This window comes from Mustela nivalis (assembly GCF_964662115.1).
Source record: "Mustela nivalis genome assembly, chromosome: 4".
In the NCBI taxonomy this organism is placed as follows: domain Eukaryota; kingdom Metazoa; phylum Chordata; class Mammalia; order Carnivora; family Mustelidae; genus Mustela; species Mustela nivalis.
The window spans coordinates 32,756,459-32,775,331 of NC_139023.1; the positions used below are offsets into that span (position 1 = coordinate 32,756,459).

General features: G+C 36.2%; 1 protein-coding gene across 2 annotated transcripts in view; it reads right to left on the reverse strand.

The window, feature by feature from the left end:
- The window catches only part of SLC30A9 (solute carrier family 30 member 9), an 86,689-nt gene that overhangs the window by 31,683 nt on the left and 36,133 nt on the right, over nt 1–18,873 (reverse strand). For both annotated transcript variants that reach the window (XM_082728776.1, XM_082728777.1), the window contains exons 7-9: nt 15,043–15,101; nt 9,342–9,409; nt 7,036–7,138 (exon numbers count right to left, since the gene is read on the reverse strand). In XM_082728776.1, the coding sequence (XP_082584902.1) occupies nt 7,036–7,138; nt 9,342–9,409; nt 15,043–15,101 (230 nt within the window). The remainder of the gene's footprint in view (nt 1–7,035; nt 7,139–9,341; nt 9,410–15,042; nt 15,102–18,873) is intronic.

The window sequence follows — 18,873 nt, forward strand, 5'->3', positions numbered from 1 at the left end:
GACAAAGCAAAGTCTAATTTCTCCTAAATATTACATTATAAACTCAGGTGTTCAATAAGTTCCTATCAATTAATATTAGTGATGTATTATATATTATTTAGCAATAAAGTTTTAAAAAATGAGCTGCCACAGAAGTTGCCAACCTAGGTATCACTAGAGGCACAGTCTAAATCTAAAACTTGAGGTCGTTTAGTCTCTCAGAGGTAAAGAAAAAAAAAACACTATAGTTATAAAAATATTCAAACAAATTAATTTTTTAGTAACTGAAAGTTTGTACCTTTTGACCACATTCACCCATCTCACCCACACCTACTTACTCCCTGTCTCTGGCAACCACCAACCTGTTTTCTGTCAGTTGGGGGTATTTTGATTTTATTCCACATATAAATGAGATCATTCAGTATCTATCTCTGTCTGACTTTATTTCACTTAGCATAATGCCCTCACAGTCTATCCATGGCAGGATGGGCTTTTTTTTATTCTTATGGCTGAATAATATCCATGCATGTGTGTGTACACATACATACATTTTTTTAATCCATTCATCTATCAAAATCGACATTTAGGTTGTTTCCAAGTCTTGGCTGTTGTAAATAATTCTGCATTGAGCATGAGGGTGCAGATATCTTTTCATAGTGTTTTGTTTCCTTTTAGATGAGAATTCCAGAAGTGGAACTGCTGGATCATTTGGTAGTTCAATATTTTTTTTTTATGAACCGCCATACTATTTTTCATAGCATCTGTACCAATTTACATTCCCATCAATAGCATACAAGGGTTTCCTTCTCTCTACATGCTTGCCAACCCTTGTTATTTCTTATCTTTTTGATAAGTCCTTCTAACTGGTGTGAGGTGATAGCTCATTGTGGTTCTGATTTGCATTTCCTTGATGATTAGTGATGCTGAGCACTTTTTAACCCACTGAGCCACCCAGGTGCCCCCTGATGCTGAGCACTGAGCACTTTTTCATGTACTTTTTTGGCCACTTCTATGTCTTAGTTGGAAAAATATCTATTCAGATCTTCTGCCCATTTTTAAATCAGATAGAACTTTTACTATGGGGTTGTAGGAGTTCTTTAGAATTAATTTTTTAAAATATTACTATACTTCTAAAATAGTTTTATTTTGTTTTGTTAATAGGCTCCAAACCCAGTGAAGAACCCAATGTAGGGCTCGATCTCACAACCCTGAGACCATGACCTATGACAGAATCAAGAGTCAGATGCTTAACCAACTGATCCATCCAAAGGCCCCTAAGATAGTTTTCAAAAGACCATAAGAAATACAATTTCCATCTACTCAGTAAGGCCCTGTTGAAATCTTTTTCATCAAAGCCATTCTGACCACTTTAATCAAGACAAACTATTTACCAAGGATTCTCAAAGCACCAACACCACATGACTTTAGCACTTACTTACCTCTGTTGCTGCTCGATCTATTACAAAAATTAATGTTTTTCTAGTTAGAACACTAGCATTCTCATTGTAAAGAAATCAAATAGAACAGGAGAGGGAATCATTTAAGAGTCTGATGGATATTTCAGACTATCTTCATACATACTTGTAAACAGTTTTTTAATGTTGCTTTTGTGAATATATTTGTGCCAGATTTCAGGGAGGGGTGTGTGTGTGCTTAAAAAAAGATTATCACAATCTACATGACATCTTTTTGCACTTTATTATTATGGAAACTGACAACATAGAGAGAGATGGGTAAAACATTTTTTAAAAACCCAACAGAACATTTCAATAAATTCAACTCATCCATTGCTTAGCTTTAATAATTGTAAATATGTAACATATCTGTTTTCTCTGATCCATACCCACACCCCCCATGAATATTTAAGTAAATTGGAAGCTTCATGCCATTTCATCTTAAAATATTTTACCTGAATGACTAAAACTCGAAGGCATTTTAGGAAATTCAGACACAATACTATTATCATACTTTTAAATATTAATACTAATTCCTTAACATTTTAAAATATACACTCAGTAATCACATTTCCACATATGGAAATTCTAAATTTGTGGTAAAATGCACACACAATGAAATGCAAGAATCCTGAATATACAGCTCTTAAAGGTTTGGCAAATCAATACCCTTGTAACATATTTTCCCATCAAGACACAGAACTTTTCAATCACCTCGGAAAATTCTCCTGTACCTCTTTTCAGTCAGTCTCTCCCAACATCAGAGACAATCATTTGCTGAATTTTTTTAATTGTTTTTATTTTACTTCCAGTAGAGTTATTAGACAGGGTTACATTAATTTCAGGGATACAATATAGTGAGTCAACACTTCCATACATGACCCAGTGTTCATCGTAAGTGCCCTCCTTAATCCCCATCACCTCTTACACCCATCCCCCATCCACCTCCCTTCTGGTATATATCCAATTACATATACAGCCAACTACATATCCAACTATTCAACTATTAGTTAAGAGTCTGTTTCTTAGTTTGTGTCTCTTTTCCCCCTTTGCTCATTTGTTTTTTAAAATCTACACATGAATGAAATCATATGGTATTTGTCTCTCTCTGACTGATTTTATACTCTCTAGCTACAATCATGTTGTTGGAAATGGCAAGACTGCAATCTTTTTATGGCAAATAATATCCCAAATATATATGTTCATATCCCCCACAACTTCTTAATCATTCATCTACTGATGGACACTTGGGCTGCTCCCGTATCTTGGCTATTGTAAATAATGCTGCTGTAAACAGAGCGGTGCATGTATCCCTTTGAATTCATGGTCTTGTATTTTTTTTTGAAGATTTTATTTTTTTTATTCAACACATAGAGAGAGCACAAGAAGAGGGATCAGGAGAGGGAGAAGGCAGCTCCCTGCCAAGTAGGCAGCCCAATGCAAGGCTTGATCCCAGCGTCCTGAGATCATGACCTAAGACGAAGGCAGACACCGAATGGAATGAGGCACCCAGATGCCCCTGTGTTCTTGTATTTTTTGGATAACACACAGCAGTGCAACTACTGGATTATAAGGTAATTCCATTTTTAACTTTTTGAGGAAACGCCATGCTGTCTTCCATAGTGACTACACCAGTTTGCACTCCAGTACACAAGCATTCCTTTTTCTTCACATCCTTGTCCACAATGGTGTTTGTGTTTTTGATGTTACCATTCTGACAGGTGTGAGGTAGTATCTCACTGCAGTTTTGATCTGCATTCCCCTGATAAGGAGTGATGCTTAACATCTTCTCATGTGTCTGCTGGCCATCTACATATCTTCTTTGGAGAAATATCTGTTTATGTCTCCTGCCCATTTTTTAATTGGATTCTTTGTTTTGGGGAGTGTGGAGTTGTATCAGTTCTTTATATATTTTGGAGACTAACCCTTTACCAGAAATGTCATTTGCAAATATCTTCTCCCACTCAACAGACTGCCTTTCAGTCTTGTAGACCGCTTCCTTCACTGTGCAAAAGCTTTTTATTTTGATGTAGTCTCAATTCTTTGTCAGAGAAATTACTGCCTCTGTTCTCTTCTGGATTTTTATGGTTTCAGGTATCATATTTAGGTCTTTAATGCATTTTGCATTTATTTTTGTGTACAGTGTAAGAAAGTTGTCTAGTTTCATTCTTTTGCATGTAGCTGTCCAGTTTTGCCAACACCATTTATGGAAGATACTTTTTCCCACTAGATATTCTTTCCTGCTTTGTTGAAGATTAATTGACTGGATAATTTGGGGTTTATTTCTGGGTTTTCTAATCTGTTCCATTGATCTATGTGTCTATTTTTGTGCCAGCTCTATACTGTTTTGATTAATATGGCTTTGTAATATAACTTAAAGCCTGGAATTGTGATACTGCCAGCTTAGGTTTTCTTTTTCAAGATTGTTTTGGCTACTTGGGGTGTTCTGTGGTTCCACAAAAATTTTAGGTTTTATTCTAATTTGGTGAAAAATGTTGGTATTTTGATAGGGACTGCATTTAAATCTGTAGATTGCTTTGGGTAAAACACACATTTTAACAATTATTGCTCTTCCGATCATGAGCATAGAATATCTTTCCATTTCTTTACATCTTAAATTTCTTTCATCGGTATTTTACAGTTTTCAGAGTATGGGTCTTTCACCTCTTTAGCTAAGTTTATTCCTACAGACTTTATTATTTTTGGTACAAATGTAAATGTGATTGTTTTCTTAATTTCTCTTTCTGCTGCTTTGTTATTAGTATATAGAACTGCAACAGATTTCTGTATGGTGATTTTGTATACTGAGATTTGATTTAATTCACTTATCAGTTCTAGTAGTTTCTTGGTGGAGTCTTTAGGATTTTCTATATATATCATGTCATCTGCAAACAGTGAAAGTTTTGCTTCTTCCTTATCTATTTGGATGCCCTTTATTTCTTTCTGTTGTTTGATTGTTATGGCTAGGACTTCCAGTACTATGTTGAATAAAAGTGGTGAGAGTGGACATCCTTGTCTTGTGTCTGACCTAGGGGAAAAGCTCAGTATTTCCCCATTGATTATGATGTTCCCTGTGAGTTTTTCATGTAAGTACTTTATTTGTTGATGTTTGTTCCCTCTAAACCTACTTTATTCAGGGTTTTTATTATGAATGGATGTTTTACTTTACTACATGCTTTTCCCCCATCTATTGAAAGGATCATATGGTTCTTATCCTTTCTCTTACTGGTGTGATATATCACACTGATTGATTTGGGAATACTGAACCACTCTGGAAATCCAGGAATAAATTCCACTTGACTGTGGTGAATGATTATTTTAACGTATGGTTGGATTTGGTTTGCTAGTATTTTGTTGAGGATTTTTGCATCTATGTGATTAGAGGTTTGGACTGTAGTTCTCTTTTTTGGTGATATCTTTATTTGATCTTGGTATCAGGGTAATGTTGGCCTCAGAGAATAGATTTGGAAGTTTTCCTTCTTCTATTTTTTGGGATAGTGTCAGAAGAATAGCTATTAACTCTTCTTTAATACTCTTTAACTCTTTTTTAATTAAACTCTTCTTTAATTTGGTAGAATTCACCTGTGAAGCCATCTGGCCCTGCACTGTTGTTTGCTGGGAGGTTTTTTCCCCCCCCAAGATCTTATTTATTCATTTGAGTGAGAGAGAGAGAGAGTGAGCGTGCGCATGAGCAGGGCAGAGAGGCAGAGGGAGAAGCAGACCACCGCCCCCCCCAAGCAGGGAGCCAGATGAGGGGCTTAATCCCAGGACCTGGAGATCATGACCTGAGCCAAAGGCAGACACTTAATCATCTGAAACACCCAAGCAACCCTGGAGTTTTTGATTGCTGATTCAACATCAGTTGTTCAAATTTTCCATTTCTTCCTGCTTTTAGTTTTGGTAGGTTAATTTATCCATTTCTTCTAGGCTATCCAATTTGTTGGCATAAAATTTTTCATAATATTCTGACAGTCTTTTGAATTTCTGTGATACTGTTTATTTCTCTCTCATTTGTGATTTTTGAGTCCTTCTGTTCTTGATCAATCTAGCTAGAGGCTTATCAATTTTGCTGATTTTTCTTTTCAAAGAATCAGTTCCTCAGGGTAGCTGGGTTGGTAAAGCATCAGTTGGTGAAGATCTGACTCTTGATTTTTGACTCAGGTCATGATATCAGGGTTGTAAGATCAAGTCCCATGTGGAGCTCCATGGTAACAGTGGAGTCTCCTTAAAATTCTCTCTCCCCCACTGCTTATGTATGGCAACCACGCTCTCATTTAAAAAAAAAAAAGGACCAACTCCTGGTTTCACTGAACTATTGTTTTTCTAGTTTCTATACCATTTATTTCTGCTCTCATTTTTATTATTCCCTTCCTTCTGCTGACTTTGGGTTTTGTTTTTTATTCTTAATTTTATAAAAATCTTTCCTCATATTCACATTCAAGGAAAGGAATTAAAAATCCCAGTTTATGGGCCCCTGGGTGGCTCAGTCAGTTAAGCATCCAACTCTTAATTTCAGCTCAGGTCATGACCTCAAGATTGTGAGATCAAGCCTTGTGAGATGGAGACTGTGATCAAGATTGTGAGATGCTCAAGACTGTGAGATGCTCAAGATTGTGAGCATCAGGCTCCATGCTCAGCAGAGGGTCTGTTTGAGGTTCTGCCCCTCCTCCCTCTGGCCCTCCTGCTGCTCATTCTCTCTCTGTTTCTAATAAATAAAATCTAAAGAAAAAAAAGTCTAATGTGAAATCACTTTAATTCACTAATCACTTGTGATTATTTTATAGCTTTATTTTTTTCAAGACTTTCTTTCTTTTTTGAGAGAGAGAGAGAGCATGCGTGCACATGAGAACATGAGTGCAGAGGAGGAGCAAAGAGAGAGGGACAAGCAGACCCCACATTGAGCATGGAGCCCAGTGTGGGGCTCGATCCCAAGACCCTGAGATCACAACCTTAGCCAAAATGAAGAGTCAGATACTTAACCCACTGAGCCACCCAGGTGTCCCAATTATTTTATAGCTTTATTCAAAAAACTTAATTGGTCCTTATAGTCATAAGAAGTCATATTCAGAGACCAAATTTCTACCTAATGATAAGAATCTCTTCTACAAAAACCTCTGCCCAACACTTAGTACTAATAATCTTATACTTCATATTCCATTGTTGTAAGTTCTTAAAGCATAACAACCTGCTTTAAAATCTGATCAGGGGCACCTGGGTGGTTTAGTCAGTTAAGCATCTGACTCTTGATTTCTGCTCAGGTAATGATCTCAGGGTTATGAGATCTAGCCCTGCACTGGGCTCCATACTGGGTGCGGAGCCTGCTTGAGTTTCTCTCTCTCCCTCTGCCCCACTCCTTACCCACTCACCTCATTTTCTCTCTTAAAAACAAAAGTAATAAAGAAGATCCTTGATTTAAAAAAATAATAATAAAATACTATGATCAATTTCTATGTACTTCACCATCAAAAGTAAAAACAACTTTCACTTTATTCCTCAAGCCAACTATAGGAATCATTCTGTTTTTAAATAGGTCAACTTTCAGACTAAAGCCTTAAAAAAAATTTACTTTAAAATTAACAAGAAAAAAACTTTTACGCCTTACCTGATTACAAGTATCAGATAAAGAATGTATAGCTTCAGAGAACATACTTGCTGAACCCGTATAAATCCAGGCAAGAAATTTAAAGAAGCAGTTTAATCCATTGCTAGGAGAGAAAGATAAAACAATTTAGCATAGGTTTTGATAAAAATTTCTACCAAAAGCTTATTTGAGTACGTAAACCTCTATACTAGATTCTGCTCCAAGTAAATTAAAAAGAATCTCTAACCTTTAAGAATTTATTATACTTCAGGTAACAAGGGAATAAATTTGAAAAATACAGATTATGATATCATTAAATATTCCAATGAAGAAACATGATATGTGTAATCAAATTACTTAAGTGTATCTTGAGAACTGATGAGAAGAGAATGTTTTATATTTGGATGAAGTAAAGTTAGGAAGGAAATTAAGTGTCTTATGTAGGTGAAAGATCTATACTTGATATTGTCCAGCATACTACTGACAAAACCAAGACTTTGGTGAAAGTCTAGTTACTTAAACAGGCCAGATGTGAAGGTGCCATATGCCAGAGGTGAAAACAAATCGAGACCAAGCAGTCTCAGAGTCACACTATAAGATAATAATGCTAAAAATAAACAGCTAGCTGTTCAGATTCCAACAGTAATGACTGGCACTGTTCATCTTGGGCACTACACTTAGCCACTTACCATGTTTTACTGTAACACTATTATTATATAAATATTAATATCCTCATTGTATAAATAAGGAAACTATACCTCCCCTTCCAGCTACCCTTTCTCCTCTTTTCTACTTCAAATAATTTCTTGAAAGGATTGTATTTCCTCTTGCTGTCTTCATTTTCCACATTTTGCGTTAAGTCTTCGGTCCATTTAACAATGGCTTATGTTTCAGATACCTCGATTATTATTAATAGCACAACTGTTTCTTGCCACTAAATTCCTGAAAATACTTTAGTATTTTCCTTAATCCCCCAGAAGCATATGCCACTATTTTCTTCGAAGACTGTCTTTCTTGGCATCCATGATATCCCTGATCTTTCATTCCAGATTTGCTTTCCTTTCTTGCTTGCCCGTTCCTCTTCTTCAGTCTCCTCTGCAGGCTCTTTCCTCTACCCATTAGACAGATGTTCACATTCTTCAAGGTTTCCTCCTAAGGGATTTTTCTTCCACACACTTCATACACATTCTCCAGGTGATCTTTAATTACTCCTATGGCTTTAATTATCATCTCTATATCAATAACTCTCAACTCTAAGTCCCTAATCTAGCTTTCCTTGTGAGCTTCAGACCAACCTATATCAAAAATTATTAAGTACCTATTATGTACTGGGTATTACACTAAGCAGTTTACATATATTACATACATTCTTCCAATGAAGAAAGTTTTAACTGCTAACCTCACGTTACTGATGGGAAGAACTAATGCTGTTGACCAACTCCACTTGGGTGCCCTACAGGTAGATCATTAAACGCAAAACTAAGCTCATCATTTCCTTTTCTGCCACCCTGCCCCTCCTTCAAGTGATCCTTCTCTCAATGATGATGCCGTAGATATCCAACTGTCCAAACCAGAAGCCTGGGCACCATCCTTGACCATGCCTCCTAAATATTTCTTGGACCTAAACATGCCTTTCCATCCCTACCTTCATTATCTCAGTTTAGTGCATCATTGTCTCTTCTCTGCATTACTGTACATGACGTCCTCAAGTCTAGTGTCACTCTAATCCTTAAAGATGAGAATTATGAATTCTATTTTTGTATTTCAAGACCCTATCACAATTCGTGACATGTCATATGTATATATTTTAGAAATAAACAAACTAATGAATTACAGAATTAATACTTTTAAATATCCTAAAATAGATTAATCAGCAAAAGAGAAAAAAGAGAACAATAGGAATCAAGAAGACAGAAAGAAAAAGAAGAGGCACAAATATCAGTTATGTTCTTCCAAGATAAGTGGGGCAAAACAAGAATGTAAATATTGTTCAGTGGATATGACCCAGGCTTGTTTACTCAAAAACTGATCTCAGCCAATTCACCTTTCTAAAAAACTTCTATCAACCCCAATGAAAATAAAAGAATTTTCAGAGAGCAACTATTCTTAGATCCTAACCACTCCAAAAACAGACCCAGCACAAGCATGGGTATCTATGTGGACTCTTCCTTCAACACTTTACTGACAAGAATTTAAAAAGGTTCATTCAACTTCCTTCTATAATAACATAAACATCTAACTCTTCACCTAAACACCAAGTAATAAATTTTTACATTCACAGATACACACATTAAAAATAAGATATTTTTATTTTAAGAGGTACTTACATGCAAATGGCAACCATCACCACTTTTCCTGGCCCTTTAAAAAAAACTGATGTCGTCCTGGACCGTGGCTATAAAAAACAGACAGACAAAAACACACAAAAAATCTCTAAAATTTCCAGAGAACAGTTTGATGCTTATAAGTGATCTGACACACCAGAAAATATGTCCTCTATCAAACCCTCTAAACATCTAGATTTAGTTATTTGCTTCCTTTTCTCTAGAATCTGCATGTTAAAAAGTGAGAAGACAGAAATTGAGAGCATATGTGAATCTCTTTCCAAAAACTTAACTGTCTCTTTGTAAGTAATTTCCTGCCTGTTGCCAGGAAAGATCTGAGGTGGTTTCACAGACACTAGGGATAAAATGATAAAAATGTATTGAACTAAAATCAATATACTCTAAAATTTTTCCACTTCTTGAGCAACTTAACTTTTAAGGAACAGTCAAAGCCAAGTATGCTTCTCCAATTTAACTCCTTATTACTCTCTAAATACCAAAGACCTCAAGTGATAATGTTGAATTCCAAAACGAACCAAAACAAAAGAAACAAGCCAAGTAAAGAAAGCTATTTATCTTGAGTTAAAGGTAGTTTCGCTGTTTCTTCAATGTATACTTTGTTTTTTCTCCTGCTCTGTCCTCTCCCTGGAATGCTAGCATCATCTTCTACCACAATTGGTCTAGCTTTTACTCATCCCATTCCATGTTAGGCCAACTGGTACTTTTCTATTTAAAGCCATTCTTGGTCAGTCACAGAGAATACTCACTCGGCTGCACATTTATTATTGAACTTTACATTTCTATTAAAGCACTTCATATAGTCTGCCTTATGTCATTTATTCAAGAAATATTTATTGTGCAACTACTGCATGCCTGGCACAATTCTAGATGCTGGGACCTGACAGTAAACAAGAGTCCTGCCTTCACTGATCTCACAATTGAGTCCAGGAAGATAGAGAATAAATCCATAAACAAACACATAACATCAGATAGTAATAAACATAATGAAGAAAATAAAACAGAATGGAGAAGATCATGTATGGGGGGAGGGTGTATGTGGAAAGGGTTATTTTAGCTAGAGAATGAAAGACGTTCAAAGATGAGAAGGCAGCAACCATGAAAAAAATCTGAAGAATGGTTTCAGGTGGAGTATACACACAGGACATTTAAAGACATGGAAAGAAATAAGCTTGGTGTGTGGAAAGGACAAAATAAGCTTGATGTGACTAAGAGCATAGAAAGCAAGGAAAATAGTAGGGGTTGAGGACAGAGAAGGAGGCAGGGACCATATTCCACAGGATTTTGGAAACTATGGTAAGGAGTATAACTCTTGTTCTACTGGCAAAAAGAAGGCACCATGATTTTAAGCAGATATTTGGTATAGTCTAATTTGGGTTTTACAAAGACATAGCTTAAAATGCAGAGAAGAGGGACGCCTGGGCAGTTCAGTCAGTTAAACATCTGCTTTTGGCTCAGGTCATGATCGAGTCCCACATCAGGCTCCTTGATCAGCAGGAGCAAATTATGGGGACAAAGCAGAGACGGAGAAAACAATTAGGAGGGTAGTCCAGGTGAAGGACGGTGATGATTGAGACTAAGGTTTCAATAAGAGGCATGATGAGCAGCAGTTACATAGGTATCTGTCTTGGAGATAATGCCAGTTGGATCTGCTAATGGGATTTAAATATAAAAGAGTCTATAATGAATCTCTAATATTTGGAGACGGAGTAAATAAGCAGAGGAGTTTTTTTTGCAGAAGAGATGAAGGAAGTGAAGGTATTAATGAAGTCCAAGGAGAACCAGGAGAAAGACTATCTTAGGCTCCTAGAGAAAAGGTGATCCAAGGAAAAAGAATACTTCTGCTGGTGACGGGCACTTGACTCTTCCTTCCCTCTTGGATTTCCATGAGAAGAGACTTCCCCCCTCCCCATACTGGTGGCATCCCCTCCTCCCCAGTGGCTGTCTGGGTGTTGACTAAGTAAGTTTAGTAAGGTAAATTTAGAAGAGAGTGCTGGGCATATTTATGAGCTCCCTCCTTTATTTTGGGAGTTGGTAGGCATTCTCTTCTGTTCTTTCACGGCTCTGTATTTGGACAAGACAGGTAGAGGTGTCAACATTTTACTGGTTAAGTCTAAATCAGAAGAGTCTTGAGGTGCCTGGGTAGCTCAGTGGGTTTAGCCTCTGCCTTCAGCTCAGGTCATGATCCCAGGGTCCTGGGATGGAGCCCCGAATCAGGCTCTCTGCTCAGCGGGGAGCCTGCTTATCCCTCTCTCTCTCTGCCTGCCTCTCTGCCTACTTGTGATCTCTGCCTATCAAATAAATAAATAAATAAATCTTTAAAAATAAATAAATAGATTAGAACAGTCTTTAAGATCTAATGTAATGGATTGGAACTCTGAAAAACAGATGAGGAAAACAAATAAGGAGTCAGATTTCAGGTTGTTACTGGGGTCATGCCATGTAAGAGTTACTTACTTCTTGGTAAGTCACCACAGCTTATGGCAGTTTTGTTCCCTTGCACACACACCACAATGGCCCTGAAGAGGGACAAATAGCCCGCACTGAAACTGCAGGTCCTCTAAGTCAGGCTGCTGCAGCGTACACTTGGATTCTATAGAATTTCTATAGAATTGGCTGGTTATTGCCAAGAAAGCTGAGGTGAGATTTCATATCAGGAATTAGGAGAGAAAAATGCCTATTTAAATTTCTTCTCACTTTTATAGTGTTTTGCAGTCAGGTCTGCAGACCAGGATTTTAAAAAACACCTCCTACGTTCCCTGTGGACAACAGAACACGAGAGCTTCTAGATTTTAAGTGTTAAGGCCAGCTCTTGACAATGTGCAATTAGATGCCCCCAAATTCTGTTTTGAACTTCCTCCAGAGCTAAGACCAGGAATTAGGCAGGAAGAAACCTTATCCATATGATTTTACTTGAACTTAGATTTGCAAACCATAAACGCTGACCATGGCTCTAGATTTTTGAGTTCTATTGTTTATTAATAAATAAAAACTAGAGTACGTTTGTTTCATTATAATGAAATGTGCTGTGTCCTTTGGCTGAATAAAGAAAAACTAAACTCCAAAAAATTATTTTAGGAACAGTTTAAAAAAAATGCAGAGAGATAAATGAAAAGATGCTGTTTAAAGTGGAAGATGAGAAATATGTCTTTAGAAGAAAGGTGCAAGAACTTTTGGGATAAACAAGACAGACAAGGAAGGAAAATGAGATCTTAAAAAGTAGAATAAAATGTTTTAAGGAAAAAAAGATTTACGGAGCTCAAATAGCTGATAAAAAATTATTAAAGAAAAGGTGAAAACACGTTGGTTGTTAGATCAGAAATAGTGACAAAGTCTAAGGAAAAGCAAGAGATCTACAAGGAGCCAGGATTCACAACACCCTTGGGAAGCATCCTATTAAAGCCACCCATAAACTCCACAATAAAAGCAATTGGAGAACTGACCCTTAGAGAGCAGAATGGCCAACACGCTGGAAATTACTGAAAATGGAAGATGGGTTTATCAAATATTTTTTCTACTTTTGTATATATTTGAAATTTTGATAATAATTTTTTAAAATATTGGATCAAAAACAGAAAATGTGGCAATATTTCAAAAACGACTACCAGCAAATCAGCATAAAATACTCAAAGCACTACTGACACTTCAAAATTATAACTGCAAGTGGAGATAAAGGTACTTCTAATGCTCTAAAGGACTATCACAAATAATTTCACAGAATTAGAATTCTAAGGAAAGGCACAAGAAAGGAGAGGTGTATTAAAGGAGAAATGTATTAAAAGGACATTGAGAAATTAGATATCAGACAGTTAGATACTGTTCTAATAAGAGAATATTGGCAGACCCAGAACTAGTGAGTTCATATATATCACTACTAGAGTTCCTCTAATACAAAGCAAAATACCACAGAAAATCAAGTGGATCAAAAGGTGGGGGGAGTAGAAGAATTTCATATTTAATTTAAAAATATTAAGTATTTAACAGAAATAGCCCCATATATTTCTGGAGAATGAAAGCAACCATCTTCAGTAGGAGAGTGAAGGTTTTTTCCAAAAATATGGGAAAAGTAGAGGGAAATTAAAGTGTTAGCCTATTACTACAAAAAAAAAAAAAAGAGTATAATAGAAACAAATTCTAGGGGGCACCTGGGTGGCTCAGTCAGTTAAGCATCAGTCTTTGGCTCAGGTCATGATCTCAGGGTCCTGGGATCAAGTCCCACATCTGGCTCCCTACTCAGCAAGGGGGTCTGTGTCTCCCTCTCCCTTTGCCCTTAATTGTGTTCTCTTTCTTGCTCACTCTCTCTAATAAATAGATAAAATCTTTAAAAAAAATTCCATTCAAACCCTGGAACTTTTCAAGGTTGACAAGTATGAATCCTCAAAAGGCCTCTAGTGACACTGAGTTCAGAAGTCAGTAGCTACTCTCAAAAATCTAGTGACCATGAACCCCTTCATGGGAAACAAACAGAACACCTAGGAACAGATTCTCCGAGGAGGCAGGTCTCACGAACCTATGTTATTCCACAGCAGCAGTGAAGAGGCTGGCTCCTGAGGCAAAGATTCCACCAATGGGATGCCAGAAACACAAAACTCAGAGAGGAAATAGAAATTAAGGAGTTCTGAATACAATGAATATAAAAGAAAAGAACAAATAAAATATGACTAGAGTCGTCATCACTGCCAACCAAAACTTTGCCAAAAGGGAGCAATGTCTGAAATGTAACTCAGAAGAAAGGAGACAATCTGCACAGCTAGTCTTTTCTCCAAATAGGACCTTCACTTCTCCACAGGAGCTATCTCCCAACCAAGTTTAAATGCAACGTTGGTTCTGGACATGATTACTTGGTATGTTGGAGGTACTGGTGACTTTGATAAAAGCCATTTCAGTGGAGTTGTGGGGATGAAAGCCCAAAGGAAGAGGATTCAGAAGAGAATAAGAGGTAGGATGATAAAGGTAAACTTTCTATACTGGTCTCAGTATTAACTTCCTTCTAATAGGAAGTATTCTGGCACACAAGTAGATAAGTTAGTAAATCTAGGGATGAAAAGTGAGGTACTTTTATCTGATTACATCTATTTTTTTCAGTGAAAGATGAAGCAAGGTCATCAGCTGAAGAGGAAGGCTGTAGGAAGTTTGGGAAGACAGGAAAAGTACGCAACAGCTGTTTCACGGAGTGAGAGACTGAATGCATTATGGAAGTTCAGTAAGACTGTCAAATAATATTGTGTCCATGATTTTATATATACTCATATAATAAGTAAGAACAATCAGAATGGCTGTGTAATTTTCTTGTCCAAGGGCTAAACTTTTTGAGTACAAGCAGAGAAGTGGCAGTTTGAATATTTAATCAGGGTTAGAAGTAGGACAGAGGACAAAGGAACTTAAAGGTGTATACGAAAGAGTTAAATTTTACTAAAAACCTAAGAAAATAAAGTCTTCTCCCTTACCTGTATCTATATACTTATGGTGTATAACATGTTATGAATTTAAAGAGAAATTATGTGCCAGTTTTTTTTAAATTTCAAGAAAACCAAACAGAGACAGATTATATAATTCAGTAAATTACACTGTGCTTAAGAAAATCTTGAATTATGATCAGACATGCTAAAATTTCACAGTGGACTGATACTAAAATTTCACTGTGCAAAAATATACACGTGTAACATTATCAGAAAGAAAATCTTACCTTGGTGTTTCCCAGGAAGTCTCTATATTCTCTTAGTATCTTTTGGTTTCTAAACAGCCCTTTATAAAAAAAGAATTACAAAATACATTTAGCTCATACATATTCTATCAGTCATGTTCTACACTAACACAATTATTCTCTTTAAGACTATGTTAAATATTTTCTATTGGCTATCAGTAAAAGTACCAGATTATTATAAAAAATCTGGATCTGCAACCTGGATAAAAAATGGGCAAAGGACTAGAACAGACCTTTCTCCAAAGATGATATACAAATGGCTAACAAGCACATTAAAGGATGCTCATATCAAACGCCTTATGGAAAAATGCAAATTAAAACTACAATAAGGTATCACCTCACACCCACCAGAATGGCCATTATCCAAAAACAAAACAAAACCAAGCTCAGAAAATAACAAGTGTTGGCAAGGACGTAAAGAAAGTGAAAACCTTTTGTATGCTGGTGGGACTGTAAAATGGTGCAACCGCCGTGGAAAGCAACATGGAGGGTCCCTCAAAAAATTAAAAACTACCATATGATCTAGCAATCCCACCTGGAGGTATACATCCAAAAAAAAGAAAAAAAAAAAGAAAAAGAAAAAAGGAAGCAAAGTCTCAAAGAAATATTTACATACTCCTATTCAGAGCGCCACTATTCAGAATAGCCAAGAAGTGAACGCAACCAAAATGTCCATGGATAAACAAAAGGCAGTATATGCATACAATGAAATATTATTCAGATTTTAAAAAGAAGGAAATCCTGGCATACAGATAAACCTTGAGGACATTAAGCTACGTGAAATCTCAGTTAAAAAGATAAATATTGTATACTTCTATTTATATGAGTCAAATTCATAGAGACAGAAAGTAGAACAGGGGTTACCAAGGGCTACAGGTAGGAGAAAAGGGGAACCATTTGTTTACAGAGTTTCAGTTTTATGTGATGAATAAGCTCTTGGAAAAAAATTCCTAAAGATTTGTTTCTTAACAATGTGAATATACTTAATAATTCCTTTAAAGTGACAAATTCTGTTGTGCTTTTTAACACAACAAAAAAAGGCAGAGAGAAATGTAATGAGAGAAAGGTGCACTTTTAAAAATATTTTATTTATTTATTTATTTTAGAGGGTGGGGGTAGGAAGGGCCAGAATTAGAGGAAGAAAAAGAATCTTAAGCAGGCTCCGTGTCTACTGCAGAGCCTGAGGCTGGGCTTGATCTCACAAGCCAGAGATCATGACCTGAGCTGAAATCAAGAGTTGGACACTTATCCAACTGGGCCACCCAGGCGCCCCAGAAAGGTACTTTGATACAAGATTCTCTTCTCAATATTATCTAAAAATATTAATTACTTAATCTTGATAGAAGAACCAGTTCTTCAATTTTTAGCTCAAGGTTTAAAAATACAAGAAAAACGAATTTCTATTACTTTATTTTCTTAAACCCCATGTTTAAATATTTCCTTTCATAGATGTACAGCCTCATGGTATCATTATTTTAATTGCAGACGACTGAAAACAACCTATGGGGGAATGACTGAATAAACCATGTTGTACCCCACAAAATGGAGTATTATAAAAGGAATGAAGAAATGTCTCTATTTACTGCTACAGATTGGTCCTCAGGACATAATGTCAATAAAAAAACCAAAGACAGAAAGTATACCTTATTTATGAAAGGAGGTGGGGAAGGAATTAATACCATATACATGCTATTTCATAGCATATTTTTTAATGGAAAAAATAACTCCAAAACTGATTTTTTTAATGGTTACCAATGTGAGAAGGACAAACAGGGTGGAGAAGATAAGGATGGAAACCAAATTTCTCTGATGGTTCTTTCTGGTAGATGTGACTTTGGAATCCTATAAATTATTTCTAAATATCAGAAGCAAAAATGAAACAAATGAACCTCATTTTATATCTATTTGATGGTTTATCTATGCAGACAGAAATTTCAAGTGTATTTAAAACAAAGAAACATTATACATCCCTAGTGGAATATATACTAAAGAAAAAAATGAAAGTTAACACTCAGGTCATCCTGATGGCAGTAATATTGATATTATTATTTTGAAACTATACCATGTTCTTTCTATATGTATGTATACACATATAAGAGTAAAACAAAAATATAATTATATTATTGGATTAAGGAATAAGATTTTCAGTGTAAGGAAAAGTTAAAAAACAAAACAAAGAAAACATTAAGTTTTCCAGAATAGCCTATATAGCTTCTCTCTTAAGGAAAATGAAGTATTTCTTATTACTGTCCACTGGAAAGACATTAAAAATATGTTAACCTATTAAAAAATGAGTACCACTGGGGCAGCTTGGTGGCTCAGTCCGTTAGGCGTCCAACTCTTTATTTCCACTCAGGTCGTGATCTTGTGGTCATGAGATTGAGCCCTGCATCAGGCTCCACGCTGGACATACAGCCTGCTTAGGATTCTTTTTCTTCTTCTCCTTTTGTCCCTCCACCCCTCCCTCTCTCCCTCAAAAAAAAAAAAAAAAAAAAGTACCCCAAAGGCCTAAGTACAATCTCTCAATTTTATTTACCACAGGAAAAAAAAAATGGGGTTCTTTTCAGAGATGGGCAATGCCCAGTCTGGGCAAAACATGTACAAGATAAACCTGAAACAACTTATTATACTTAAAAGAAAGGATGCCACAATACTAGGGTTATGACAAAGGGACTTCAGAACCAACGTGAGGTGCGCCCATTGGCCAAAACTGGGATGATTTGAACACCACTAATTTGTCTACTTTGTTCTTTCCTTCCTAGCATGTCTCCTCCACCTTCTTTCCCTTCTCCTTGATCTCCTTCCTATCCCACTGCTTCACCCTCTTCATACTGAACTCCCACGCTCTCAAAAAACTCTCTCTCCCCCTTTTCTTCCTATATTACTGACCATAACTGTCTCTCAATTTCCACCTAGAAATTTCACCAACTCATCAAGGGAAGGTAATACTGTCACCTTTAAGCTTTAGTCCTATAAAGAATTTAGAAATACAGTTGAAGAATTCAGATTCTCCTAAATAAAGCCTGTCAAAGAAAAGTACGTATACCTTTTTCTCAGATACTAGCATCTCTATCTCTATTTTAATCCTGCCACATTATATCTGTTCCCCAAAGTAACCAGAACTATAACTGCAGTGCAACCATCTAATTCCCCAATGCAATCTGCCCTACTGGAACAACATTTGATCATATCCTGAATTAGCATCTCTATTACCTTAAAGAACCCAATGGAAGCCTTTAACTGAATAGTGATACCAAAATTCTGAAGTTCCCTGACCCCAATATATATTTCTCTTAAGGCAATATTTCACTCCTGTGGATTTAACTGTAGCTCTCTTTAGCATATCTGTGAATATAATCAGCAACTGTTTGCTTTTTCTGAGGCCCAAACCCCACAGATACTAAGATTTATTGATTCTCTCTATTACTTCTCAAAATGTTATACTAATGATTTAAAGAAGGACTTGGATTCTGCAAAAAAATCTACACTTGCTCAACATGCAGATGACTTCATATTATATATTGCAAGACTATGAGAATCTCAAACATATTCCTTATTCCTCCTGACTAGATTAGTTGAAAAGAGAAAAAATGTTTTCAATTTTGTCAAGAAAAGGAATAATGAGCAAAAGGTCATTCATTTTCTTTGCCTGAATATAAACTATCTAAAACCATCCTAGATCTTCAGCCAAGGTGCAACTGAGAGGATGTTAAGACCAAATGACAGATTACTACAGGCAGTGCTTAGTGAATTTTCTAAAACAGTTCAACTACCACTACCATGTAAACTAACTAAAACAAATACCTGTTTTTT